The sequence below is a fragment of the Hippopotamus amphibius genome, chromosome 1 (genome assembly GCF_030028045.1).
Source record: "Hippopotamus amphibius kiboko isolate mHipAmp2 chromosome 1, mHipAmp2.hap2, whole genome shotgun sequence".
Lineage (NCBI taxonomy): Eukaryota > Metazoa > Chordata > Mammalia > Artiodactyla > Hippopotamidae > Hippopotamus > Hippopotamus amphibius.
The window spans coordinates 114,692,084-114,718,109 of record NC_080186.1 but is presented as its reverse complement, the minus strand read 5'-3'; the positions used below and the strand labels follow the sequence as shown (position 1 = coordinate 114,718,109).

Below are 26,026 nucleotides of genomic sequence, written 5' to 3'. Positions count from 1 at the left end.
CTTCAGGGAAGTTTTAGGACTGTGGCTCCATCCAGTCCTCCTACCCCACCTGCCGTGCAAAGGAGGCTGTGAGGTGAGAATTCAAGTCCACTCCAGTCAGCAGCAGTTCATTCAGTATCCACAGTTGCGACCCTCCCCGCCCCAACCCCCATGGGGACCACAGTGTCCCTGGAGGAATTTCCTGGCTAGCTGAAGCCACAGAAGCATGCCCTGGAGCAAACAAGGTCCTAAGACCCCCTCCTGTGTGCAGACTGCTCTGGCCTTAAAGCATGTTCACAGACACAAGTCTAGACAGATATTATTGTCCCCTTTTTAACGCTGTGATAATCGAGGTTTAATAAATAGCAGGCTACATTCTTACCCATCTTTTGGCTCCAAAACTCAGAGCTCCTGAATTTCAACCCTCCTTGCTGCGTCCAAGCCTAAATGACCACAAATGTTAATTGACAGATGAGTGGTAAGATCACATGGAAAGTTCAGGGCCAGGAGCTGAGGTCAAACTCCCACTGGTCCCTCCACCCACAGTGGCCTTTGTGACAGGAAAGGGGAGGGGCGGTGACTGTGAGATCTACAGATGTTTATAGAGCTGGGGATGTCCTTTCTTAATGGTTGTGGGGCCGTGCCCCCTCCCTGAATCACTCCAGTGGATTGAGGTCTCCCCAAAGGAAGGGGTTCCTAATTACTGAATCAGGCTTCCCAGGGGGCTGGCCCTCGAAGGATGGAGCTAAGGTTGTACGTGGCATGCAGGCTGCCCAGGCCCCACACACTTTCCACCTTTCCACCCCAGGCCCTCCCAGGAGCGGCAGGCTTGCACTGAGCTTTAAGTGGTTTCTGTGGTTTAGGGGGTGGGGAGGAAGGGAAAGAGAAGTTGGTGACTGCTCCCCAGTTCCAAGCCACCGCCACCATCCTCCACCCCCTCCAGGCTTCTTGCCCCTTGCTTTCAGATTCCTCTGATAAGGGAACTTGGGCACGTGGTGGGGGGGGGGTGAAGTGATTCTCTGATCCCTATCAGCCTCTTCCTTGCATAAGAATGTGAGAATGTATTTGAGGAGGAAATAACCACTGCCCTGCTCTGAAAAGACTGATTCCTCCAGAAAAGGGGATGTGATTGGAGCAGGAGGGAGGAAGGGTAGGCATGAGGGGGAACTTCCCAAAAGGATGATCAAGGTACCGTCTTGCCCCAGGGAGAAAGAACACCAGCCATCCATGCTTAGAGCAAGGAAGGGGGAGAGAGACGAGAATGTCTGGGAAGCATGTGACTGCTTAGGCCTAGCGACCAGGACCCTGTCTTTCCAACCACCAGTCACTTCCTCCCCACCTTACACAGTGGCACGAAGTGGCACGGCTGAGAGAGGCAGCCAGACCTGCGGTATCTGGGGCGGGCAGGGCTGCCTGGCATTATGGCAGGGCCAAGTCCCCATCCCCAGGCATTCTGTATAGCCTCTACTCCGTGCTCATGCTTGGGAGGTCAGGAAGTCTCCTGAAGAGACCCAGAGTCATAGAGGAAGAGAGGCTTAAAGAGGAGAAAGGAGAGAGAGGGATGGGCTACTGAGGCACAGAAAACAGGAGAGCCATAGGCATGGAGGGATTGGCAGGGAGAGACACAGAGAGAGGAAACCGAGAGGAAGCAAAGCCACACTGCCCCAGCACCCCCCGCACCCTGCGCCTCTGCCTCTTGCTGGCTCTACTTGTCTGCTGGGCCCTGGCCTGGGTGGTGCTGCAGAGAGCTTTGCTTCTTACTCCAAGCCTGCCCAAGGGGCTGAGCCCCAAAACAGACCAACATCCTGTTCTGTGCAGAGAGGTGTACACAGACGCGTGGGCCACACATTTACCAAAAGGACACGGGGATAATCAGAGTCTCAGAGGCACAGACACACGCCCTCAGACTCTCGGTACAAGAAGGTCCCCAAAAGTTTCCACTCCCCTCTTCCTCACTCCCTACCCCCTTGTCAACCATCCTGGGAGTTGGAAAGTCCTTCTCTCCTTCTAACCTTTGTCCCGTAAGCTGCAGCCCTCCGGAGACTCTGGGAGCTACCCAGGAACAGAGGTGCTGATGGTAGCAGACAGAGTGTGAAGCTCCAGGGTGGGGCACGAGGGGAGGATGGCGAGCTGGAAGGGCAGGTGAGGGAAGGGCCAGCTGCCTGTCCTCTCCACGCCAGGTGCCACGTGCGCCACGTTGAGGGGAGTGGGCTGCAGTCACGCGGCTGAGGCGTGGCTGGCTCCTGCGCCGCTGTTTACCAGCTGGGAGTGAGAGCAGGAGGAGGTGCCAGGGAGCCTCCCCACTGCAGCCTGGCCCCTGGCCAGCCGGCCTGTTGGGTAACCAGGAAAGCCAGGCCCAGCTAATCAAACTCTGGGCAGAGGCGATGCAGGAGACCGGTGGCATCCAGGGCCCCGTGAAGCCGTATCCTGTGGCCCTCCGCAGAGTCCTTCCCCAGCATGGGCCCGCCCAGTGTGGGGGGGTCTCCTTCCCACAACTAGTGCAGTGCAGCCTGTCTCCTCTCTTCTCTTCTCTCCCATTGCTCCTCTGCCTCAGCACACTCCTCCCTTCCTGTCCTCAGCCCCCAAGAGACCAGGAGGAAGTGGAGGCCTCAGGGAGCCGGGGAATTCTAGGCAAGGGCAGCAAAGGGCAGAGGCTAAGCAGGCAGAGGCCTCAAGGAACCCAAGAACCACTGCGATGCGTCTGACCTCATCATATAGAAGAGGCACCATTCCCCAAATCAGCCATCTGGACTTCATCTCTCCCCTCCCCACCTCCCCTGTCCATGTCACCCGTCTTGGTCAAGTAGAAAGCACAGGGTTCTAAAGTCACAAAGCCCTGGGTTCAAATCACAGCTCAACCACTTATTGTCCTTGTGCAAGTCCTTGGCCAAATCATGACTATCTCTGAACATCACTGAACTTATGAGCATCCCATAGTCATCTGGAGCAACTATGCTTGCCTCACGGTGGATGTTGGGAGGATAGCAGAAAATCATGGATTTACATAAAGTTCAGCAAAGGGCCCAGCACACAGTAAGTGATGGATAAATGCTGGTCACCTATCCTGTTTCTCCTCAAGACTCCACACTCTGTTCCTCCCGTCTCTCCCCTTGTCCCCTCCTGATGTTGGGACACTCTGCCAGCCACTCCTTTCCCCTGCCTGCTGCCGGGCCAGGTGCTCCCTCCCTCCTCCCTCTTCCCTCCCCTGGGCCCTGATCCCTGCCCTCCTGGGCAGCCAGGGCAGCAAGGACGGCACCAAGGGAGTTGCCCCATGGACAGGGCCCCACAGAGACACCACCGAGCCTCACAGGGTAAGAGGCCCTACGGCCCTGCAGGCAGGTGGAAGGGGCTGCCAGGAGGTTCAGAGGAAGGAGAGATGGCAAGAGACTGGTGGGGAAGGGAGGAAGGGAGGAGGGGCAAGCCAAGAGAGAAGGAGAGAAAGATGGGTTGGCAGGGGAAGGCAGGCCGGTGAGACAGGACAGGTCTCGATAGCGGCTGAAGGAGAAATGGGAGGAGAGGCTGGGGACCTGACAAAGAGGAGAAATAGGAAGAGGGGGAAACAGGAAGCACATGGAGGGGAAAGAAAGGGAGACATGAAGAAGGAAGAGACAGGTGGGATGGGGAAGGAATGCAGAGTCAGGGAAGCTGGAGGAAGGAAGGGTCCGAGCACGGGCACGCCCTCCCAAGTGTGAGTGCTCCTGGGAGGAAAGGCGGACACTGCTCATCTGGCTGGGACCCCGGACAGCAGTGGGAGGCTGACCACTCCACCTTCTGTTCAAGCTGCAACAGAGGAAGCCATCCCGCCTTTAAGGATGACAAAGGGTCTGGGGAGAAAGCAATAAGACCCTGTCCGCTGCCATGCCCACCAGCCCAGCACTTTCCTCCCCCCTGGCCCTGGTGGGGCGTGGAGTTTCATTTCTGCAGAAAATGTGGGGCACTCGGCCAGGGGCAGCCGGGGACAGAGAGTCAGGCAGTCCTTGGCCCCGCAGGTGGTCTAACTCAGAGACCCTCTCAGCAGGATCCCTTGGCCACATGCTAGGCCAGGTGTGAGCACTGAGGGGAAAACTGCGGGGCCATCTGGTGGAGGAAGAACTCCACTGCCTGGACACGGGAGGGGAGCACCCCCACCCCAGGACTGCTCCAAGGTGCAAGGCTGGAGGCCAGAGAGACGGCGCCACGTCAGGGAGGAAGCTGGGTGGGGCCAGACAGGATCGGTGGGGAGGCGGGAGGGGCCGGATGGAGCCTCTCCCTCTCTGGGCAGTCCTCCCCCCACCCCACCCCAGCAGAGCCCAGGCCTTCAAGTCCACTCAGCCCCACTCAGCCTAGTAGAGGAAGCCTGCTTGTAGGGAGCATCTCCTGGGCAGAGGGAAAGTGTGTATGGCGGGGTGGGGGGGGGCGGCAGAGGGGCGGGATGGAAGCGGGGAGGTGTCAGGTATTGGACAAGTAGAAGGACAAAATAACAGGAGAGCAGAGTCAGAGGTTAGGGAAACTATAGGGAGCATAAGGCAGGCCTGCAGGGTTTTCTGAAACGAAACACTGGCCCTGTGCTCTATGAGGAGCTGCTGTGTGGATGTAGGAAATACACCAAGGTCTGGCAGGGGAAGCTTCTTCCCAGGGGCTCCCTTGGTAGGCGTTTAATAAAAGCTAACCATATGAATGAATGACACCCTCCTCCCCATTCCAACGACGCTCTAGCTAAGGCTTTCCCCTCAGCAGCTGCCCTTCTGGAGGTCTGTGCCTCCCTGTCCACCCCACATCAACCCACCTGTGTCCCCTACCGCCTGCTCTCCACCTGGACCAGCCACACACAGCAGCAGGGATTCCTTCCTCTGCAGGCTGGTGGGCCAGTGGAGCCAGAGCCTGCAGGAGGCAGAGCAGGGGTCTGTGCTTACAGCTCTCCTTTCCTTCTCCTCCTAACCTCCTCACTACCCTACCCTCAACCCCCACACCTCTGGAACTCCCAGGTGCTCTCAGACACAAATAAGCAACCAAGACATTTAACTCTGACTGCAGAATATTTATTGTGTACCTCTAAGGGGCAGACACTACAGAATAACAAGATGAACAAGGCAGACAAGGTCCCTGCCTCCATAGGGTTCTGTCTAGCAGGAAAGCCCCGTTTCACAGATTTCACAAGTATAGCAGTGAGATGATGTGGTGAATGCCAGGAAATCAAATGCTGGTGCTGCATGTGTAAGCACAAGGGCAGCAGGAACTCTCCAAAGAAAGGATATAATCAGGAACCTGGGGGATGAGAAGTCATCTAGATTGAGGAGAGGCAAGGGAAAGGCATTCCAGGCAGAAGGAATAGTATGGAGAAGTCCCAGAGTAGTGAGGAGCCTGGCACTTTTGAGGACCTGGAAGAGGCCTCGTGTGGCTGTGGGGCAGAGAGTGAAGGGAGGGGTGCAGTGGAGGGTGGTCCCATCTTCTCCCCAGACGCCAGGTTCTGCTGGGAAGGAATGGGGTGGGGATGAGGGCCTGGGCATCAGGGAGTGTCTCTTCGCCCTTGTGGTCCTCAGCTTTTGGCCCTGACCCCCTCTCTTCTCTTTACAGAGCTGCTGGCTGCAAAGAAGACCCACACCTGTGAGTAGAGAATTGGGGCAGGAACTGGTGCTGGGGTGTGGAGAGATGGCAAAGAATTCAAGCAAGGGCTCTGGGAGGTCCGTGTAAAACAAAAGCATGTGCCTTGCACAGCGATGGAGCAGCCAGGCAGAGCTGGCCAGGCCTGAAGGGAGGTGGAGCCTAGAAAAACAGAGGAGACGGGGAGGTGAGGAAAGGAGGGGGAGGGGTGAAGAAACCTCAAGATCGGGGCAATCCGAGGAGGTAAGAAAGAAGCCTGAGGCGTGAGAGGGAACAGTCGCAAAGAAACAAAGAGCTAACGATGACAGGGGCCATGGCAGAAGGAGAGGGAGCTGCTGGACAGAGGCACAGGCGACACGAGGGGGTGGGGCAGGTTCAAGGGGTGGGTGGCGGAGGGAGGTGTGGAGGCGAGGCAGGGTGGCCTCAGGGACTCAGGGAGCCTGCACCAGGCTTTGTGGTGGCAGAGCCAGGTCTGGTGTTCATCTCTGTGGTTAACACATCCCGAGGTGTGAACAAGCCTGGGGCCAGCCTGTGCAGGGCTGGAAAGCAGGAAAGCCTTCATCTCTGTAGGAAACACAGAGATGGATAGGAACACTCTGGGTCCTGGGGCCCTGAAAGACTGAGGCTACAGCATGTGAGAAAGGGGTTAGAGCTCAGAAAGGACTTCCCAATGGATACTAGCAAGTAACATCCTCTCTAGGGAAATCTCAGCACATCAGATCTATCCTCCTAGTTCATGGGAGAGGCTACTCCCCCAGAAAATGCACCCACTGCACCTTGGTCTCAAAGCTTATGTCCCATTGACATGCCCCTACCAGCCTGAGGGCTCTCTGAGGAAGGCCTTGTAGGCGTCCTTGAATTGACGAGGACCACTCTGGAGCAGGAGAGGCCACCTGCATTTCTCTATGACCTTCCCTTGGATTGCCTACCAGCTCCTCCTGAGAGCTCACTGCAGCTCCTCCTGCTGTCAAAATTGCCTAGAGCTCCCTGTCCCAAGCAGAGAGATCTCAGAGGGCAAAAGCGTCACCCTCCTCCCTGAGCTGGTCAGACAGGGGCTGGGGGGCCACCAGGATGCTGCATCCTTCTGAGTGGGGGGTTGCTTTGCTCAGCACAATCCTGCTCGGTGCCTCGCCTGCCCCTAGCCACAGGGCCCCACGGAAATGCTGAGCAGGGCCCTGGGAGGAAAGCGGGTCAAGGAGTGACGCGGGTGAGCTGGGGGAGGTGGGGGCCAGGGACCATATGTGGGTGGGGGGGAGAAGGGGGACTTTCGGATCATCTGGAACTGGAAGAGGCTGAACTCCATTCCTACCCTTAACCCCTTACCGCAGAAACCTCAGCCAGGACCACATCCCCTTATCCCCTTCCCAACCCGCTGGCCCTGGGCAACCATACCCTCACCCCACCCCCACCGATGAGTGTCCTCAGGAGAACACAGGCTGACAGCCCCTTCCCCAACCCCTGCCCAGCTCCCGAGAGCCTGAGGAAGGCCAGCAGGGGAAGGCCTGTGCCAGGCTGAGGAGCCGTTAGTTAGAGTCCAGGCAAGATCAGAGACCTCGTAGGAGGCTTAGCCCAGAGAATCCCGGAGAGACTAACACCTTCCCCAGGCCCAGGGGCTCTGAAAAATGGGCTCCAGAATTGAGACAGCCCCCAAAAGGGGGTCCAAGACACCCCCAAGAAGGGAGGAGCCCAGGACGGACCCCCAGACTGAGAGGAAGCTGACTACTAAGGGATCCTGAAGGGGGAACCCCGAGGCTGAGGTATCCCACAGAGCAGATATGAGGCTAAGAGGGCCTCAGACGTCGATTGGCCCCACAGAAGGACCCCAAGGCCAAGAAACTCTACAGAGAGAATTCACACACCTGGAGGCCCTCAAAAACAGACCTGAACCAGAGATAACTTCCCATTCCTCAAGTGGAATCTGGGGCCAAACTGCCTGATTTTGAATCCTGACTCTACTGCTTTACTAGCTGTGTGACCTTGGGCAAGTTACTTAACCTCTCTGTGTCTCACGTTCCTCATCTTTGAAATAGCAATAATGGTACCTGCCACATAAAGTATTTCGTGAGGATTAGATAATCCACATAAAACATTAAGAGCCATCTCTGGCACATGGTTAAGCCTTATTATTATCACCGTCTGCATTCCAGTTTCAGCAGTTTTGCTGCTGAGGAAATTTCTGATGGACTAAGCCCTCCTACAGATAGTGGCATTTGTCTGATGATGATTACTGCTGCTATTATCATTTATTCCCTAGCCCGGGGCATGCACCGTGTCTGTAGGGAGGGCGTGAGCATGGTGGGTGGTGGGGCAGCCTCCCAAACTGCATCTCACTGAGCACAGCTGTTGGCAGTCCACCGGGTCGCACGCAGGCGGCCCCAGGCAGACATTCTGTGACTTACCTCTAGAAATATCCCTGTTCCTGGAGTCACCTGCCAAAGAGGGTCAGGCTCGGGGATCCTCGGGGGGAGGGGAAGTAGGGACCTGGCCCCAGGCTCGCGTGAGTTCCATTCCGGCTCCCCTGCCAGAACTACCCTGGCGGGTGGAAACAGCTTTTACCGCGTGTGGCTGTCGCATGTGGTTTTGGAATTTTCCAACGCCCCCTGCAATTGGCTGCCCCGCCCCTCACACTCTGCCCCAGGCCCAGATTGGCCACACGGGGCGCCTGTCATCCTACCCACTGCGCCCCGGGGGGTAGGGCGGGTGGAGTTGGGGGGTTGTCACTTGGCCACCTGTGTGGTACAGATCTTAAACCCCCCCTGCCCAGAAGCGCTGGGGGAGAGCTAGGTGCAAAGCTGCGGGCTGAGGCTCTCCTGAAAGGGCCTTGCCCCCCAGCCCCCCCGCCAGCTGCACCCCATCCCTGGACCACCCCCGCTGCGGACAGGGAGCCCAGGCGGCAAAGCCCGCAACTCAGTCATGAGAAGTAAGTGAACGGGCGGCCTGGGGCCCTCTGGAAAGGAGGGGCATCTTGGGAGTGGGGAAGCCTGGGGCCCTCTGGAAAGGAGGGGCATCTTGGGAACAGTGTGAGCAAAGCTGAGTACTCTTCCCTGGCAGGGTGTGTCCCGGTCAAGGGCAAGGTCAACTGGGAGATGGGTGGAGTAGTCGGGGAGTCTTGCTCCCCAAATAGTTCTCTTAGAGCAGCCGCAGTAAAGAGACTACTGAGGAACTCCACTGTCATGGGCTCTGGAAAGGATCTCCGAGAGTATGTGAGGTACGCTGCCTTTCATTTTACCAAAAGAGACTGAGACCCAGAGAGGCCCAGTGCTTCACCCCAGATGACACAGCTGTAGCAGGTGGAGGTTGGTAATTAACAGGCAGCCTGAACGCACTCTCCCGGCTCCCACTGCAGCGTTTCCCTCCATGCCTCCAAACTGCCTGAGAGTAGGTGAGAAAAGAGGCCAGAGGAGTTGCTGTGACCTGAAGCGGCGGGATGGGGAGGGTACAGCGAGGTCAGCTGGCAGAGGGGGTCAGAACCCCAGCATCCAGGCCTCTGAGCCATCACGCTTTCTCTGCCCAACGTAGGAACATGAGGACCAAGTGGAATGCAGCCGGGGTGCCCTGTGTGTGTGTGTGTGTGTGTGCGTGAGAGAGAGAGAGAGAGAGAGAGTCCCCACCCCAGGTTCAGATGCCTCTTTGATGAGTAGGATCAGGCAGTGGAGATGGAAGCAAAGAGCCTTCAGCTTCACCGGCTTCCTGGCCCGGAGCCCTGGGCCAACAGCTGGTGGCAGATGTCTGGGGTCCCTGTGCCTTCTAGCAGAGCAGGGATGGGCAAATCACCCTTGTAAGGGCAGCCAGAGGACCTCTCAGAGCACAGGGCAAGGGAGGAAAAGGGAAGCCCCAACCGGGGGTCTTCCCACAACCCACAAAAGACAGGCCATATTGGGTCCTGGAAAGACCCATGGGCTGAGCCTAAAGACTAGGTTCTGGTGCCACCTCTGTCACTGACTAACCTTGTAGCCTTAGGCAAGTGGTTGGGCCCTTGTCTCCTGTAAAACAAGTAAACTGAATTTAAAAACAAAACCAACTTTGGAGACGCTCCCAGGTCTGAGGGCCCGGGACCAAGGAGAGAGCGCTGGTCTCCGACTTAAGCACCCCTAGGGTAGTGGAGGAAACTCAGCTTTCCCAGAGGGTACACAGAGAGGCGGCCAAGGAAAGGAAAGAACTTCACGTCCACGCTTGGGACGGAGACTGCAGTGCACGTGTACGAGCTGGGGCAGGTCAGGAGCGGGGGAGGAGAAGAGCCAAAAACTTCCACAAGAAGAAGGGCCTCTTGGAGCTTCCGTTTCCCTTCTAGCTTCTTCCCATTCGCAGCAACAGTTAGCAAACCGATCTTCCCAGAAATGGTCTCAAAATCAGCAAATCCACTCTGGAAAGCAATGATCAAATGTGCTTCAGATCCTGGCAGGAGGGCAGGAGGTCTTGGGACTGGACAGGGGAGACACTTGGGCAGCTGTACATGATATCCCCCTGGGGCAGGAGAAGGGTCTCCTCCAATCTGGGGGTTGGTACCTCTGGTCCTTCTCACTTGGACATCTCTGGGTATCTCATAGCCCCAGATTATCTGACTGCCCTGACCCCCTAGGGAGTGCCAGCCACCACCATGTTCTCTGACCTTAGCTGGGGTGGGCAGAGCCCTGGGGTCTTGGGACTGTGACACATCCAAAGACCCAAGGGCCAAACACACAAGGAGCAGAAACAGACCAAGAAATAAGGAAAGATGCAGAGACCAAACTCAAATGACAGAAGATCTATGAAACACATGGGGAAAGAGTGATGTCCAGAGAGAGATATAACTGGAGAAATGCCAGGAGAGTCAAAACATTGCAGTGCGTAGCCTGAGACAGACTGGAGTGCAGATGATGGAAAGGCACACACACGCAGGGAGGAACAGAGAGGGAAGACGTCTGGCAGGAGAGGGAAGACACTGAGTATTGATCGGGTCTAGGAAGGCAGAAAGTGGGAGGCATGGGATTTATAGAAGTTCTGAAAGAATGATACAGGCTTGCTGCCATGGCGACCTGCTGCTCAGTAGAGAGGAAATGTCCATTAGCCAGAAAGACTCCCCAGCCAGCCAGAGGGAGGGTAGCCCCGTCAGCTCACTCCAGGTCCTGGCCGATGTGGAGCCACTAGACAGTGGGAGACGAGGGAGACGAGGTTGCGTGCCTGTCTGTGGGTTGCCCTGATCTTTCTCAAGTCTGGTCATGATAAAGAGGAGGCAGGGGCCAGAAAGAAGTCCAAGTCCTAGGGTGCCACAGACCTCAGAGCCCAGGGCCATCTGAGAACCTTAAAAAGGCCCCCCTCCTTCCTTGCATCACTGTCGCGCCTTCACATTTTCCTCTGTTCCCATTCCTAACGAGACTCCCAAACTCCCAAACGTCCCCAGCCTGAGGCACTAGCAGTTGGGAGCATCCCAGCCTGTCCCGTCACAATGAAACTTGGGTGTTGGTATGCCTACCCCTCCCGGGGGCTCCCTCCCCCTCCCCTGCCTCCATGTCGTGACTCAAACAGGGAACAGGGACTTTCCCATGCTAAGAGCTCTCTAAGAAAGGCAGCCCTGGGGTCTCCTCCTGTCCTCCAGTGACTAGTCCTTTCTGAGATCTAATCTATCTCCACTCCTCCTGTTGCTGCAATACTGCCCCTTCCCTGGGACGCCCCGGGGCTCAGAAAGGATGGAGATACCTATTTGAGGGGAGGGACGGCAAAAGGGCAGGGCCTCAGGGCCAGAGCCGGGGTCTTTCTGGGTCCACTGGTCTCCTGCAGCAGCAGAGACACTCCAGAAAGAAGACACAGCCCCGAGGCCGGGAAGGCCACTGGTTGTGACGTCTGGGCTCCCACTCCTCATAGCTTCCTCCTGGTGATTCATCCCCTCCCCCCATCCACTGGTTGTTTTCACTCAGTTCTTCTGTTTCCCCTCCTTTCTCCTGTCCCAGACTGCGGGGGTGGCGGGGGCACCAAGGTGGGGTTTCAGGTGGCTGGCCGTCTTTCATGGCTTTTCAAAACCCCAGACTCTCCCTCGCCCACCTGAGTTTTAGCTTCACTACTTTCTCAGCCCTGGGATCTGGGTGTATCAGCAGAAAATTCTCGCCATGGGCAGGGAGGAACGTTCACCAGGTACAACTGCTTCTCTCCTGACCCCCACCCAACCCTCCCCCTCTTACTCTTGGTGGCGGAGCCCACCGCTGTGGTTTCCAGCTTTGCAGAAGCTGCGGGAACTGAGAGCTGAGAAAGGAGGGAGGCTGGTGACGGGCTGGGGTACACAGGGGTCCCCTGGTCGGAGCTGTGGTCTCTGTGGGGAGAGGGACTGAGTTTTGGAGGTGGGGTGAGGGGGCCCGAAGCTAAGAAAAGAGATGCATTCCTCTTTCTCTCTCACTCATTCGTTTCTGCAGAGAGGCCTACCAAGATGTGTGAAAGCCAGTCCACGCCCCAAGGGAGCTGTGGTCTCCCAAGGAGTCCCAAGCCAGGAGCTCTGGGGGGATGGGCGAGCCATTCCTCCTTGGCCTTAGAAGCCAAGGGCAAAGGCAGGAGGGGGCTGGCACCACAGAAGAAAGGGTGGGACACTGGGAATAATGTCCCTCTGGATCTTTAGACTAGATACGAGTCCTAGCTTTAGTTCCACAGGCGTCTGCCCTGAATTCCATTCCTAGCCCATCCGCTCACTTCACACTTTCCCTTGCAGCTGGTAACCTTGTCCCCCATCCCATCCTGCCCAGTGCATGTGGGTGTCTCATCCTTATCGAGTATGTGGCTCAATGGTTTTGGACACTGGCTCTCAGGTTACAGAGACCTGGGTTCACATGCCAGATGTGAACGACTACTTCTGGCTGTGTAACCTTAGTCAAGCCACTTACTCTCCCCTGGACTCAGTTTTCTCATTTGTAAAATGGGGAGAATACAAATAGTACCTACTTCACAGGACTGTTGTGATCGTTAAATGAAGCATGTGTGCGTAAAGCCCGGCACAGAGTAAGAAGTCAGCCAGTGCTGCGTCCGTCATTATTATCCCCCCTTAGCCAATGTGCACCGCAGAAAAGGAGAGAGAAAGAGAAGAGAGGAGAAGCCTAGCTTTAGAGGGATGCGGCACCAAGAAAAGATGAGGGCTCCAGGGTTCCTCCGCATCCTTTCTCTACCAGAGCCGGGGGGTGGTCCTGGGGCTTGAAGGGAGAGATCCCCCTGGGTTGCAGCCCCTCCTCTGCTGCTACCACTTCCTCTCTGTGGCGTAGGGCACCTGGACAGGGCCCAGGGCTGGTTTCCTAAGGTGGCACAGGGCCAGGCCCTGGATGCATTCAAAGAGCGCTATCAATGAATCTCGCAGCTGTGAGAAGGGTGAGATTAGAGGAGGCTGGAAGGAGGGGGACAGCCTACTTTGTCTCTACCGTATTTCCCCACATAGGAGGTGCTCAGAGGAAGGCTCCGGGGATTCTTCAATCCCCGAAGCAGTCCAGAAGAGGTTCGTTTTCTTTTCCTCGTACTATGTCAGAATAAAGTTTTAGAGGTCACACTGGATGGCAGGGAAGAGACAAGAATGAGCCGGACAAGAGACCACCAACCCCACCCTTATGCCCCAGGAAGAGGCACAAACAGGAAGAGGGACTAGATTCTTGCTACTCAAAAATGTAGGGTGAGGACCAGCACGCTTGGGCACCAACCAAGGGCTTGTTCAAACGCAGAACCTGGGTCCCCCTCAGACCTCCTGAGGAGGGACCTGCGTTTTAACAAGCTCCCTGGATGATCTTATCGAAGCTCAGAGGTCTAGAGTCGTGCAGTCACTAGATGGTTGCAGGAGGTATCACGTGTGCAGGGACAGTTCTCCCTCCCTGGAATGGGAGGGTTTCCTTTGCTGGGCCCTGGGAGAGAGCTACAGTGAGCTACAAAGACCTTCCTGGAGCAGTGACGAGGGCGGGCAGAGGGAGGGCTGCTGTGGGAGCCGTGCTGCAGGGGCTGGCCTAGAGGTTCCTGACCTCTGCTTGGTTCTAGTTCCTGGCACTGTCAGGCCCTTAGATCGTAAGTTCCTGGCAGGCCAGGCTCCCGGGAAACAGCTTGAGTAATCCTGTGATTACTCAGCTCCCCTCCCCAATCTGGGTTCCCACCACCTGCTGCTTCAGGGACAGGGCTCAAGAGGGAGATTCTGAAGGGGAGGTATCCGAGGTGTTTTTTCAGCTCCGGCTCACCCCACAGCCACCTCTGCCAGTCCCCTTCCCGTTCCCTCCCCTCCCCTCCTCCACAAGTCACGCTCATATGCACCGGTACTTTCTCTTTGAGGTTTTGGGTAGCTGGCATTGCTGGGGTACAGGTGGCAGGGCCAGGAGGGAGGAGTAGGATAAGAGGGCCTGACAGTGCTGACAGGGCCGGGGGTTGTGCATGGGGCCAGGACACGAGCGTGGGTTTTTCTGTGTTTCTGCGGCGCTCCCTCTCTGGGTCTGTCTCTGTTATCTCCTGGTCCCAAACCTCTTGGTCTTTCTAGCTCAGAGGCTAAAGGGTCTGACCCTCTAGTCTGAAACCCCTGACTCTATGTACCTGTCCCCCTCCCTGTGTGCCTGTCTCACGGTGTACCTCTGTCTCAGACCATGCTGGGGAGCACGAGGGAGTGGTCGGCCTTGTGGCTGGGTTCCAAACTCTGGTCTCTCCCAAACACGGGTACATGTGAAGGTGGTCTGTGGCTGGCCGCATTGTCCTGTGAGAAGGGCAAGGTCTTAGTGACACTGTTGTGAGGTTCCTATGGCCGGGAGAAGCAGTGGGTCAGGCCGTGGGGCAGAGAGATGTGTCTGGGTCACCCGTGTGGTCAGCACACACACGCACACGGATGTGGCTCTTGGAGAAGGGAAGAGGCAGGGAGGCCTGTGGTTGACTGCTGGGCTGGAGCCTGAGTTCCCACTGTGGCTTGGCCTAGTCTCCCTCCCGCTTACTTTTTTGGGTGCCCCGCGTTGGTTTCTGCGCTCTCTGGGCTTCAGGCCACTGAAGAGCGAGATCCCACAGGGCTGGGGGGGGAATGTGCTGGGGAGAGGCAAGGGCAGACTCCACAGGGCACGAGCGCGTCTCTCGGGCCTCAAATGCCTTCTGGGTTCTGCGCCCGCTGCTGTGCGTGGTGGCAGCCGGCACACAGTGCTCACGGCTGCGCTGCACTTTCCGTAGGTGACACCATGCACCCACCGTGCTACGGCCCACCCACCTCCCCCTTCACAGGCGAGGAAGGCTATGTTCACCCTGATTTTACAGGCAAGGGAACTGAGACCGAGGGAATCCCGTGGCCAGACGTGCAGGTGCCCCCGCGTTCTCTGCCCCTTTTCCAGATAGCCAACCCCCCCTTGTTGTCCCTTCCCTCCATTCATTCCACCCTGCTCTTAATTTACTGGAAAGAATCTGAAAGCTCCCTTGCCATCTGCCCTGGATGATCAAGCCTGCTGTGTGGGCGCCGGGCAGGCCAGTGGGGCCGGGGGTGAGGAGAGCCTCGAGTTCTAATGGAGGAATTTCAGACACCCAAGCACCTTGTCCCCTGTGAGAAGGCAGCTGCTTACTCTGACTCAGTTCAAGGCTACCCTGAGGGGATGATGGTCTAAGGAGGACAGAAACAATATTTCGGGCAGTGCCACGGAGCCACGGTCGCCCTCCCCGTCTCACATCAGCAGGCCCTGCACGCAACCAGGGTCCAGGCCTGGGCCAGAGGAGAGCTCACAGGACTGTGGATTTGCCCTGTAGGCTGCCTGCTGCTTCCTCTGACCCTTGGAATCAGAGATGTGAAGGCGCTACAGTCCTAGACCGATTTACGGCCTGCTCCACCCCAGGCATTCCGCCTCGGAGGGGAGGCGGCAGGTTAGCGATGGCAGAGGAGAGACCCGCACGCCCTTGGCAGTGATGAAAACACCTAAAAGGGACCCCAGCTCTGCCCAGAGCCTTCAAAGAGTGGCTGGCGGGAGGCCAACGCCTGGTCCCTGAAACTCAGCAGAGAGTTGTGGGCATTGACAAGAACGGGGCAAAGTCGACACGAACCTGCGGCCAGGAACCAACCACAGTGAAGGGAGCAGGGAGGTGGTTACAAGGAGCTCAGTGGGAGAGAGGGGGTCTTGGCACCAGTGAGCAAACACTAACACACAAATACGCATGTGTGCACACTGGCTCAAGCAGACATGCCCGTTGGCTCACGAAACACACGTACCTTTCACGTGTACACACATATGCACGCACACACGAGCACCCCTTCAAATATGCAACATGCCCACTGACGTGTGTGCCCCAGAGTCATCCACAGAACAGCAGAACGGAGAGCTATGGAAAACTGGGCTACAGACCCAGCTCCCGGGTAAACTAGCTGTATGAACCTGGGCCAACCCCCTGAACTCATCTGGCCTATTGCTTCATCTGTGAAGGATAAAAAGAGGTTGAATTTGATGGTCTCTAGTCCCAGCCAGTGTTCACAGTCATGATTTGTGTTCACACAGTTGGACGCAGAAGCCCTCGTACACACATAAGCATATTCACTCTCTTATGCTGAGACACGCACAGCCATCCTCTTCTCCGGAGCCAGGAACCTAGGAGCCCCGTTTGATCCACTCCCTGGCTCTCAGACATCCGGCAGAGCTGGCTGGTTGACCCCACTTCCTCGGGCTCCATCTCAGCTTCTCCCTACCCTCTCTGGGTCCGACCCCGTGGACCCTGCCCCCTTTGGCCCCTGGTCTCTGCATAGCCCTTCCCTGAGCCTTCGCTGCCCGGCTGAGGATGGCTGGCATCTCTACCTGGCCCCCGGGTGCCTTCTGCCCTGTGCACCACATCTTCCCGCCATGCCCCACACTCTGCCCCTGTGGGCTGAGCCCCAGCGGGGGAGGGTGGCACAGAGGAAGCCCCCTGGGCGGGAAGCAGGTGTTGTGAAGCAATGAGGACTCCTAGGTCCCCAGGCAGGAGGGAGGCAACTAGAGCTTTTCATCTGAACAGGTGGCCTCTGCAGCTGCTTTCTCTGCCCCCATAGAACTGATACAACCCCCGGCCACCCCGGGAAACTAAAACGGCCCCCACAGACCCTTTGCTGAGCAGCATTTGGCATTCATTCCTTCTCTCACCTTGCAAGAGGGAAACAGTAAGCTGGAGTGGGATAGGGAAGCAGGGGAAGCACCACGTCCCTGTATCCACCGCCCAGGTACAGAGGGTAGGATCCGCTACATGTTCCTGGGTGGACCTCTGCTCTTTCCCTCTTCCAGCACAAATTGAAGTGATCCCTTGCAAAATCTGTGGGGACAAGTCATCTGGGATCCATTACGGAGTTATCACCTGTGAGGGGTGCAAGGTGAGTGCACACACGTACACAGTCTCTTCAGAGATGAGGAGAGGGGTCTTGGTGGCTTTTGTTCTGCCTGCCGGGCAGGTCTCCTGAGACAGCTGAGGAGCTGCCTGGAGAGCCCTGTGCACAGGAGGGCCTTGTCTTCAACTAGGGAAGTGACTGCAGGACAGATTACAATGGAGGAGAGAAAACTGAGGGGTCGTAAGATCTGGAAAAGGTGGGGCCAGAGCTTGCAGGCTGCGGGTACTCGGGACTGAGCTGGGCCTGGCCAGGATCCGCGGCTATGGCCTCCATCTGCCTTCCCCAGGGTTTCTTCCGCCGGAGCCAGCAGTGTAACGTGGCCTACTCCTGCACCCGTCAGCAGAACTGCCCCATCGACCGCACTAGCCGAAACCGGTGCCAGCACTGCCGCCTGCAGAAATGCCTGGCCCTGGGCATGTCCCGAGATGGTGAGGCCAAGCGGGCAGCCCCCTCCCCCGCCGGGCTTCAGTCTCCAGAGGGGCGGCCTGACCTGCTGTGCCAGACAGGGGTTAAAACGCCCTTCTGGAGCTCTGGACTCCATCTTTCCCTCCAGCAGGCCCTTGTCTCTTCCACTGTCCACCATGGGGGTGGGCAGGCCGCCCTCATCAAAGGCTCTGCTACAACAACCTGCCTTTCCCCAAGGTCTCAGACTCTTCATTTTCTCCTTCCTCGGGATGGAGTCTCCTCACCCCACTCCCCTCTGGCCCAGATCCCATCTGCGTTCCACATCTTTCCCCCTGCCCCATTGCTCCAGTTCCAGCTCTGTCTCCCTCCCTAGTCCCCCATCCCCAGCCTGCAATATGGGGCTGTGGCTTGGAATGCGAATGAGACCGGAGTTGGCCTAAGAACAGCCCAGAAGGCTGAAAGTGGGAAGGGCGGCGGTTCCTGGTGCCTTTCTCCACCTTCCTCAGCCACTGCCTTCTCGCAGCCCCCAAATCGCTCCCCCCACCCCACCCCAAACACCACAGAAGGAGCGCAGGGTGGCCCTGGGGGAGGCATGAGGCGATGAGGAGCCAGAAGGAGCCTGTCAGCACTTTTCAGCGCCCAAAATAACAAAGCGAAAGGAAACACGCAGGGTTGCAAAGGGGCAGGCGGGGCGAGGGGCTGTGCCCCCACACCTGGGAGGGGTGGTGGGGCGAGTGAAAAGGCAGGAAAGAGAGAGCAGAAGAGGATGTTCAGAAACAAGCCGCGGAGCCTGGGTTGGGCTGTGGTGAGTATCTAGGTCACCAGGGAGCCTGCAGCCCTGACCACAGGGAGACCTGTGTTCTCGGCTCTCCTCTTCCTCCGACCCTCCTAAACAGGCGAGGTGACCCCAATTACAGCTCGAGGCCCCCTACCCAACCACCCCCAGCCCCATATCAGGAGGTCAGGATCCTCAGTGCAGGCTCATTCTGCCACTAGTAGAAGCTGGTTTCGAGCAAGGAGAGTTTGCTGGGGAGACTGAAAGGTCTGGGCTGGACGGAGCCCTGAAGCAAACAAGAGTGAGAGGTGGGAGGGGTCTTGAACAAAGTGCCCTGAAGGGAGGCCCTCAGGCACTGCCTGGAGTCAGCTATTCAGGGAGCAGCGCGTTAACCCTGTAATGATCAAAATGCCTATCGACTCTGCCCTGTACCATGTCCTCCCACCTCAAAAACTCCTGATCCCCGGACCTCTTTCAGCTGTCAAGTTTGGCCGCATGTCCAAGAAGCAAAGGGACAGCCTGCACGCTGAGGTGCAGAAACAACTGCAGCAGCGGCAAGAGCAGCAACGGGGACAAGCAGCCAGGACCCCTCCCGCGGGGGCCCAAGGAGCAGATTCCCTGGCCTGCACCTTGGGGCTCCCAGACGGGCAGCTGCCCCTGGGCTCCTCGCCTGACCTGCCGGAGGCCTCGGCCTGTCCCCCCAGTCTCCTGAGAGCTCCCGGCTGCGGGCCCTCCTACTCCAACAGCTCGGCCAGAGCCGGGCTCAATGGGGCCTCGTGCCACCTGGAATACAGCCCCGAGAGGGGCAAGGCTGAGGGCAGAGAGAACGTCTATGGCACGGGCAGCCAGCTGGCCCCTAACAGGTGCGGACTCCACTCTGAGGAGCCCAGGTATCCTGGGCTTGAGGAACCCGGACGGGGCCCGGACAGCTTCTTCAGCCCCAGTTTCCACAGCACCCCAGAGGTGCCTTATGCCTCCCTGACGGAGACTGGTGAGCGGCTGGGGAGGTAACTGGGGAGAAGGAAGGGGAAGGAACATAGAGTGGCTTCCAAGAAAGGGGCCCTAGTCGGCACCCATGTAAACCAAACGTGCACAGGGGTCTCGGGGGGGAGGCAGAACAGGGCCAAGCCATGCAGAGGCGTGGCCTTTGTATGGGAAGGGTAGGAGCTGGCTGAGATCGAGCCCCTGCTTTCCTCCTCTGGCCCCAGAGCACCTGGTGCAGAACGTTTGTAAGTCCTACCGAGAGACGTGTCAGCTGCGGCTGGAGGACCTGCTCCGACAGCGCTCGAACATCTTCTCCCGAGAGGAGGTGGCCAGCTACCAGAGGAAGGTGAGGCCAGGAGACTGCGCGGGGAAGGGAGGACCTCCCGCCACCCCTGGGGGAGTCCAGAGACAGCCACCTGCACACACAAGTGGGCTGGGGCAAGGCAGGGTCTCACAGAAAGACACAGTGTGTACACTTTTAAGTTGCACCTTAGCAGAAGGATGAGAGCTTCTCCACAGCTCCTGCCTGTGGTCGTTTTTACCCGGCCTCCATCTTACCCGGCCTTCATCCTACCTCCTCCACCACCTGACCTCAGCGCACAGACGGTACTCTCCTTCCTCCTTCTGTATCAACGACATTAGTCAGAATTCTGATTAGCATTTGTTAAATGCTCCTCTGCCAGGCACTGTGCTGAACACTTTACATAAATTATCCTTGACCCTTAGGACAACCAACCTATGAGGTTGGCATTTATTTCTGTTTTTAATGGACTGAGAAACTGAGCTCAGAGGAGTTCACAGACTTACTCCATGTCACAAAGTAGTGGATCCGAAGGCAAGTTCAGACCCATTGGGCTTCAAAGCTTGTCCTCTCCCTTCCATCACTCTGACAACACCTCCTGCGTTAAAAACGCTTGTTTGGTGCTTGTTTGGTGTCCTGGTCGTCTCAACAAGATACAGACTCTGTGAGGGCAAAGCTGTATCTCAGATGTTTATTAATTCCCCACACCAGCTAACTCAGTGCCCGTGGCTGGTGGGCTCTCAGTAAGTGCGACCAAGCGACAAAATTAACCTGGAGTGCACGTTTGTGCTAAGAATAGGCTAAAAACACTGGTGCTGACAATGTGGGCCTTCTGAATCTACCCCCTGCAGTTCCTCTGCCTGGGTTCCCAGGGCCTCGGGAGGTCCCGGGGTCCTCAAGAGGGCTACAGTGGGACCCCCTCCTTCCCTGCAGTCGATGTGGGAGATGTGGGAACGCTGTGCCCACCGCCTGACGGAGGCCATCCAGTACGTGGTGGAGTTCGCTAAGAGGCTCTCTGGCTTCATGGAGCTCTGCCAGAACGACCAGATCGTGCTACTCAAAGCAGGTGCCGGGGGGGAGCGTGGGCAGGCCTGGGGGCGGCGGGAACAGAGGTGGAATGGGCAGGGCTGCGTGGAGGGAGGCACCTTAAGGGAACCGGGACCCTGAGGGAGACAGAGACAGATCCCAGGCCCTGTCTGACGGTGTCCCTGCCTTTCTGCCCACCCCCCAGGAGCCATGGAAGTGGTGCTGGTCAGGATGTGCCGGGCCTACAACGCTGACAACCACACAGTCTTTTTTGAAGGCAAATACGGTGGCATGGAGCTGTTCCGAGCCTTGGGTGAGGGGCAGGGGGAAATGAGAGGCATCGGGTGCCGACCCCGTCCGAGGCTCAGAGACCCAGGGCGCTCTCTTTTCAGGACAGACTGCCCGCTCTGCTGCGAACACCAAGGGGCGGGTGTCCTCCGGGCACCGTGGCCTCACCCGCCTTGCTCACTCTTTTGTTTCCACCGCACCAGGCTGCAGCGAGCTCATCAGCTCCATCTTCGACTTCTCCCGCTCCCTGAGTGCCTTGCGCTTTTCCGAGGACGAGATTGCCCTCTACACGGCCCTCGTCCTCATCAACGCCAGTGAGTGTCACTGGGCTTGAGTAAAGGACATTCAGGCGGTGGGGGTGTGACAGATATTGAGGCGTCTGGACCTTCGCTTGTGGTTAAATCTGGGAAGTTGCTTTAAAGAGCAAAATAAGCCCCGCCCACAAAATTGCTGTAAAATAAGACACGTTACAATAAAGATCCAGAGGAGCCTGAGAGAGGGAAAAGAGCAGCGCAGGTGGGGTGGGAGCAGTGGGGAGATGTGAGGAAGAGAGCAAGTGAGCCACTTCCCTGAGAGAGGTTAGTCTGCTTGTGAGTCCTTGTGGCCGCACATTGGAACCACCTGGGGAGCTTTAAAAACAATTGCTGCGACTCTGAGGTCATTGATCTGGGGTGCTGCTAAACACGGGAGCTTTTAACAGCCTCTCACAAGTGATCGTGATGTGCCACCAAGCTTGAGAACCACTGCTCTGTGTGAACTCATTTTAAGGCCACGTGCCATCATTGCAGGACTCTGGATGTCCGCTCCACTACAGTGGAGTGGGCTGGGGGAGCCAGCTGAACGCTGAGGATTCAGAGGACCTAGGGAAGTGGGTTGAGCTGCTAGCCTGAGTTTGCAGGTCAAGATTATCAGTCTTCCGGCTCTGCCAATGAGTAGAGACCTAAACATTCGCCTTGAACTGGGAATAAAGACTTAAAAGATGACTTCTGGCTATTTTATGGAGTCAGGGCAAAAGGTGGTTTGTCTCTTGAAGTTAGCCACAGACTGCTGCAGAGGCCCTGATGCTGACCTAGGTGGCTTCACAAAGCCCATCTCCTATCAGGGGCCATCCTTGCAGGGTTGGGGGGAGGGGGGAGATCTTTTTTTCTTCCCACAGCATTGAAACTAGGTACTAGTTTTAGTGCCTAGCATTGAAAGCACTGAATTACCTATGTGAAGTATCAGGGTACCAGGGACAGGGCAGCTTGGAATTAGGAGATTGGAATGTCTTATCCCTTTCATCTCTCCCCAGTTTTCCGTGTAGAAAGCTAGCGCAGCCCAAGGCCCCCTATCTTACCATTATCAAATCAAGACACACACACACACACACACACACACACACACACACCCTATGCTCTTTCACTCAGTTAAGAAGATCTCCATTCAGCACAGATGTCCAGAATGACACACCCTTTTGGGGAAGTTAACGTCCATGTTCTTTCTTGTTCTTGCTATGGCCCCGACCCCTCCTTCAGACCGGCCAGGGCTCCAAGAGAAAAGGAAAGTAGAACAGCTGCAGCACAATCTGGAGCTGGCCTTTCATCATCATCTCTGCAAGACTCATCGCCAAGGCATCCTGGCAAAGGTAGGAGCAGTCCCTGGGACAGAGGAGGTCAGGCCCAGTGCCAGATCTGGGACAACAGGCCTTGCGAGGGCCAGGGTCTGAGGGTCCAGAGGAGGAGGTGCATGAGTGCTAAGTTGTATGAGAGAGCTTGCAACAGCACAGGGACAAGGGGACTGAGCAGTCACGTCCATGTGGGTAAAGATGGAAAGTTAGGGAGCCTGGAATTGGGAGCAACCTCCAGGGAACAATTCAGTTTAATAGAGCTACCGCTTACCCAGCACCTGCTTGTACTGTGGAGTGGAAAGATACAGAGAAGCCGTCTTTACCCCCACCGAGAGTTTTTAATCTGCTGTGAAGAAGAGACCGTGTACCAACGACTCTAACATAGAGTAGAATGTGATATGGAATATAATAATAATGTGATTAACAAAGTGCTTTCACAGATATGCTCATCTTTGTGCCAACTCAGTCAGCAAGATAGGTGTTAAAATCTCCCTGTAGCGATAAGGAACCGTAAATGACTTGTCTAAGTTTACGCAATCGTAAGTGATAAATGCAAGGTTTAATCCCAGAGCTCTTTCTACCATATCCCTGTGCCCCTAATATATTACTACAATAAGAGATATTGGAGAAATGCGGGAGCATGGAATAGGGATTAAAAATAACTTGAGGGTAAAAGGAGTAGATCATAAATGCTTCCTAGGGGAGGTGGCATTTAAACCAGGCCATGAAATATGTAAGATTTTAACATGCATTCAGGGGGTCGGGTAGGAGGCAAGGTAATGCATGTATGGAGAGTGGTTTGTGGAACATTTTGATTAACGTGTAAGATCACTTTACCCTGGGATAGACTGATGGGGGCAGGGAAGTAGCCGAAGACAAGCTTGAAAATTAGGTCAGGGAGCAAATCAGAGAGGACTTTCAAGGCCATATTAAAGAGTTAAGACTTTATTTCCAGACGACGGAGAGCACCAACGGCTAGAGGAATGATTTCATCAGAGCTATTATTTAGGCAATTTAATTTGGAGCCACTGTAAAGGAATTATTTATGTAACGGTTCAAGCAATGGGCCCTTGCTATGGGCCAGGCACAGTGCTAGGTGCTGAGAATACAGAAATGACTTAAACAACAGCCTCTGCCCTAAAAATATTCAAGCCTGGTAGCACAGATTAGGAGGAGGAGAACCTGGGAGAGCAGTTGGAAAGCAAATCTGGTCGGATCCACCTTCGGAATAAACATCACCTCCCCACTGTCACCCTCTAGCTGTCAGTTCTCACTTGGACCACCAGAGAGGCCTCCGAACTGGACCCCCGCTCCACCCCTGTCTGTCCTCCAGCAGCCACGCAGCACTGTTCAGGGCTCCTATAGCTGCCCATCACACTGAGAGTCAAATCTAGAGCCTGTGTCATGGCTGACTGGCCTCATGGTGTGACCCCCGACTGCTTTTCTCCCCTCATCTCCTTCCACTGCCCTCCCAGTCACCCATTCCAGCATACTGGCCTCCTTGCTTTTCCCTGAACACATCAAGCCCAGTTGCTTCTCAGGACTTTTGCAGCTGCTGTTCCAGCTGCCTGGAAGGTTCTTCCCCTAGTTTTCCAAATGGCCGGCTCCATCCCTTCATTCTGGAGAGGTTTTCCCAGACCACCCCATATGAAAAGCCACTCTACCCATTCACTCTGCTTTATTGTTTTTTATAGAAGTTCTCTAACATATGTTTATTTTCTGGCTCCCTCACTAGAATACACATTGAATAAAGGTAGAGATTTTATTCACTGATGTATCATCACAGTGCCTAGCCAAAAGGTTTCCAACAAATATGTGAGAACGAATGAAAGAATGAATGAATGAAGCTATTGCAATAGCCCAGACCAATGCAAAATAAAGCCGGAGGATCGAAAAGAGGATGAATTCGAGAGATATCGAGGGACCCCATGCTGCCTGCTTTTCCCTGACTGTCCTTTTCCTAGGCAACTAAGCTGGGGAGAAGGGGGTGGCTGGTGAGAGGTATTTTAAGCCTCACTTGGTTATACAGGAAACTGCAGAAGATAAATGGTTTTCTCAGTCTTTCTCCAGCGAGGTCTCCCTGCCTCCTCCTTGGGTCTCTGGGCCTGTTTCATTCCCTTCCATGGGCTGAGGGCTGCCGGTGTTGGTTTACTATTTGCAGTGTTGGGTGCCTGCTTGGAAACTGCTTAATCCAAACAGTTATTGAGCATTTGCCATGTGCAAGCAGTTTGATAGGTACAGAGAATACAGAGAGAGGGAGAGAGGGAAGGGAGGAAGAGAGACCCTAGCTAAGGAGCTTAAGTCTAAGGGGTCTTAAGACAAAGTAGATCATTTTCCTAAAATGGGGTTTAGGTGCTACACAGAGGGAAACCCAAAGGAAGGGCCCTTAATCCAGGGAAATTGTCCTAGAGGAGGTAACTTTGAAGGTGAGTAAAAATTAGCCAAGCACAGAAGAATTAGAAAGGCATTCCAGGTAAGGGGAACAGTCTCAACAAAGGCAAAGAGGCATGTACCATTATAGGACAGAGTAACAGAACTTCACTATTATGAAAGCATAAAGTGTGAGTTAGAGAGTCTTTAACACCGCTCATTTTAGGAGTAGCAAGAACACCCTTTGAGGGTTTCAGCCAGGAAACATGCACCTGTCCCACAGCAGTTCTCACTTGTCTCCAGTTCCCTGAACACAGACCTACCCCTACCAGTGGGATCTGGCTGTTCCACAAGTGTCAAGTGCACAGGGAGAAAGCAAGGAGGGTTATCCCAGCCCAGGAAGGATAGGAAGACTTCTCCGCTCTGGGGACAGAGCTGAAGGGCTGACCCTCCTTCCTCATGAACCCATCTCCAGCTGCCACCCAAGGGGAAGCTTCGGAGCCTGTGCAGCCAGCATGTGGAAAAGCTGCAAACCTTTCAGCATCTCCACCCCATCGTGGTCCAAGCTGCTTTCCCTCCACTCTACAAGGAACTCTTCAGCACTGAAGTGGAGCCGCCTGAGGGGCTGTCCAAGTGACCTGGAGGAGGGATTCTGTTCCCTTCCCCAGAGCCTGCTGGCTCACCTTCTCCTCAGCCTTTTCCTTTCCTGTGCCCCTTGGAGGGTGGTCTCTGCCTCTTTTGGGGGGGGTGAGCAAATGCTGAGACTGGTTTTCTGCCCACCAGCCTGCCTGGCAGCGAGCCAAGAGCCAGAGAGTGCGGATGGAGAAACACCGTCCCCAGCCTCAGCTTTGTCCTGGCTCCTTCCCTGTGCCCTGTCACCCCCAGCTTCTGGGAGGCCCGGGGTGGGAAACAAGGACCTCTAGGAGGACCTAGGCATCCTCAAGACAACAGGGGGACCCAGGACTTCCTGGACAAACAGAATGCAACTCTGGGCTCAGAAGCTAAGAACAGGCCTTTGAAATACCTCATTGTGTTTCCCTGGGGGCTTTGGCTGGGGAGACGCATCAAGCTCAGAGACTGGCAGCTGGAACCCAGGAGGACCCGCATATAACATGAATCTGGATCTTTAGGTTTTCTGCCTTCCCCCTTCCTCCCAGCTCAGCAAGGAAATGGTTGGTCACCCTGGGGTCTAAAAAAACTGGATAAGTGGAGGGTAAGGATGGGATGGGTGTAAGGGAGGGCTGGGGATAGTATTTCTATGGGATTTGGGTATAGGGATAGGGCGTGATGAAGGCCAAGAGCATCATAGACAGACAAACAGAGCGTTAGAACACAAACTTCTTATGTGCACTTTAAAAATAGACTTTAGTGGTTACACAAACCTAATCGGAGTCACACATCCACATACAGGTGAAACACATCCTCACA

At 55.9% G+C, this 26,026-nt stretch overlaps 1 protein-coding gene across 3 annotated transcripts; it reads left to right on the top strand.

Moving 5' to 3' along the window:
* Positions 1-3,163: 3,163 nt before the first annotated feature.
* RORC (RAR related orphan receptor C) lies at positions 3,164-25,728 on the top strand. Of its 3 annotated transcripts, none has more exons than XM_057723651.1 (11): positions 3,164-3,290; positions 5,533-5,562; positions 16,743-16,828; positions 17,130-17,271; positions 18,502-19,014; positions 19,232-19,353; positions 20,242-20,374; positions 20,540-20,647; positions 20,826-20,936; positions 22,137-22,246; positions 25,074-25,728. In XM_057723651.1, the coding sequence occupies exons 1-11, from the start codon at positions 3,251-3,253 to the stop codon at positions 25,233-25,235; spliced, it is 1,557 nt and encodes a 518-aa protein (XP_057579634.1). In that variant the 5' UTR covers positions 3,164-3,250; the 3' UTR covers positions 25,236-25,728. The 3 variants fall into 3 exon arrangements, with proteins under 3 accessions (XP_057579634.1, XP_057579643.1, XP_057579652.1); XM_057723660.1 differs by having other exon boundaries at positions 20,540-20,611; positions 25,074-25,387; XM_057723669.1 differs by lacking the exon at positions 25,074-25,728 and adding an exon at positions 23,489-25,019.
* The last annotated feature ends 298 nt before the right edge of the window (positions 25,729-26,026 follow it).

Coding starts and splice junctions, on each gene's coding strand:
- RORC (XM_057723651.1), top strand. CDS start 3,251: ATGGACAGGGCCCCACAGAGACACCACCGAGCCTCACAGG. Junction 17,272..18,501: donor CCTGGGCATGTCCCGAGATG/GTGAGGCCAAGC, acceptor GACCTCTTTCAG/CTGTCAAGTTTGGCCGCATG. Junction 20,937..22,136: donor CCTCGTCCTCATCAACGCCA/GTGAGTGTCACT, acceptor CCCCTCCTTCAG/ACCGGCCAGGGCTCCAAGAG.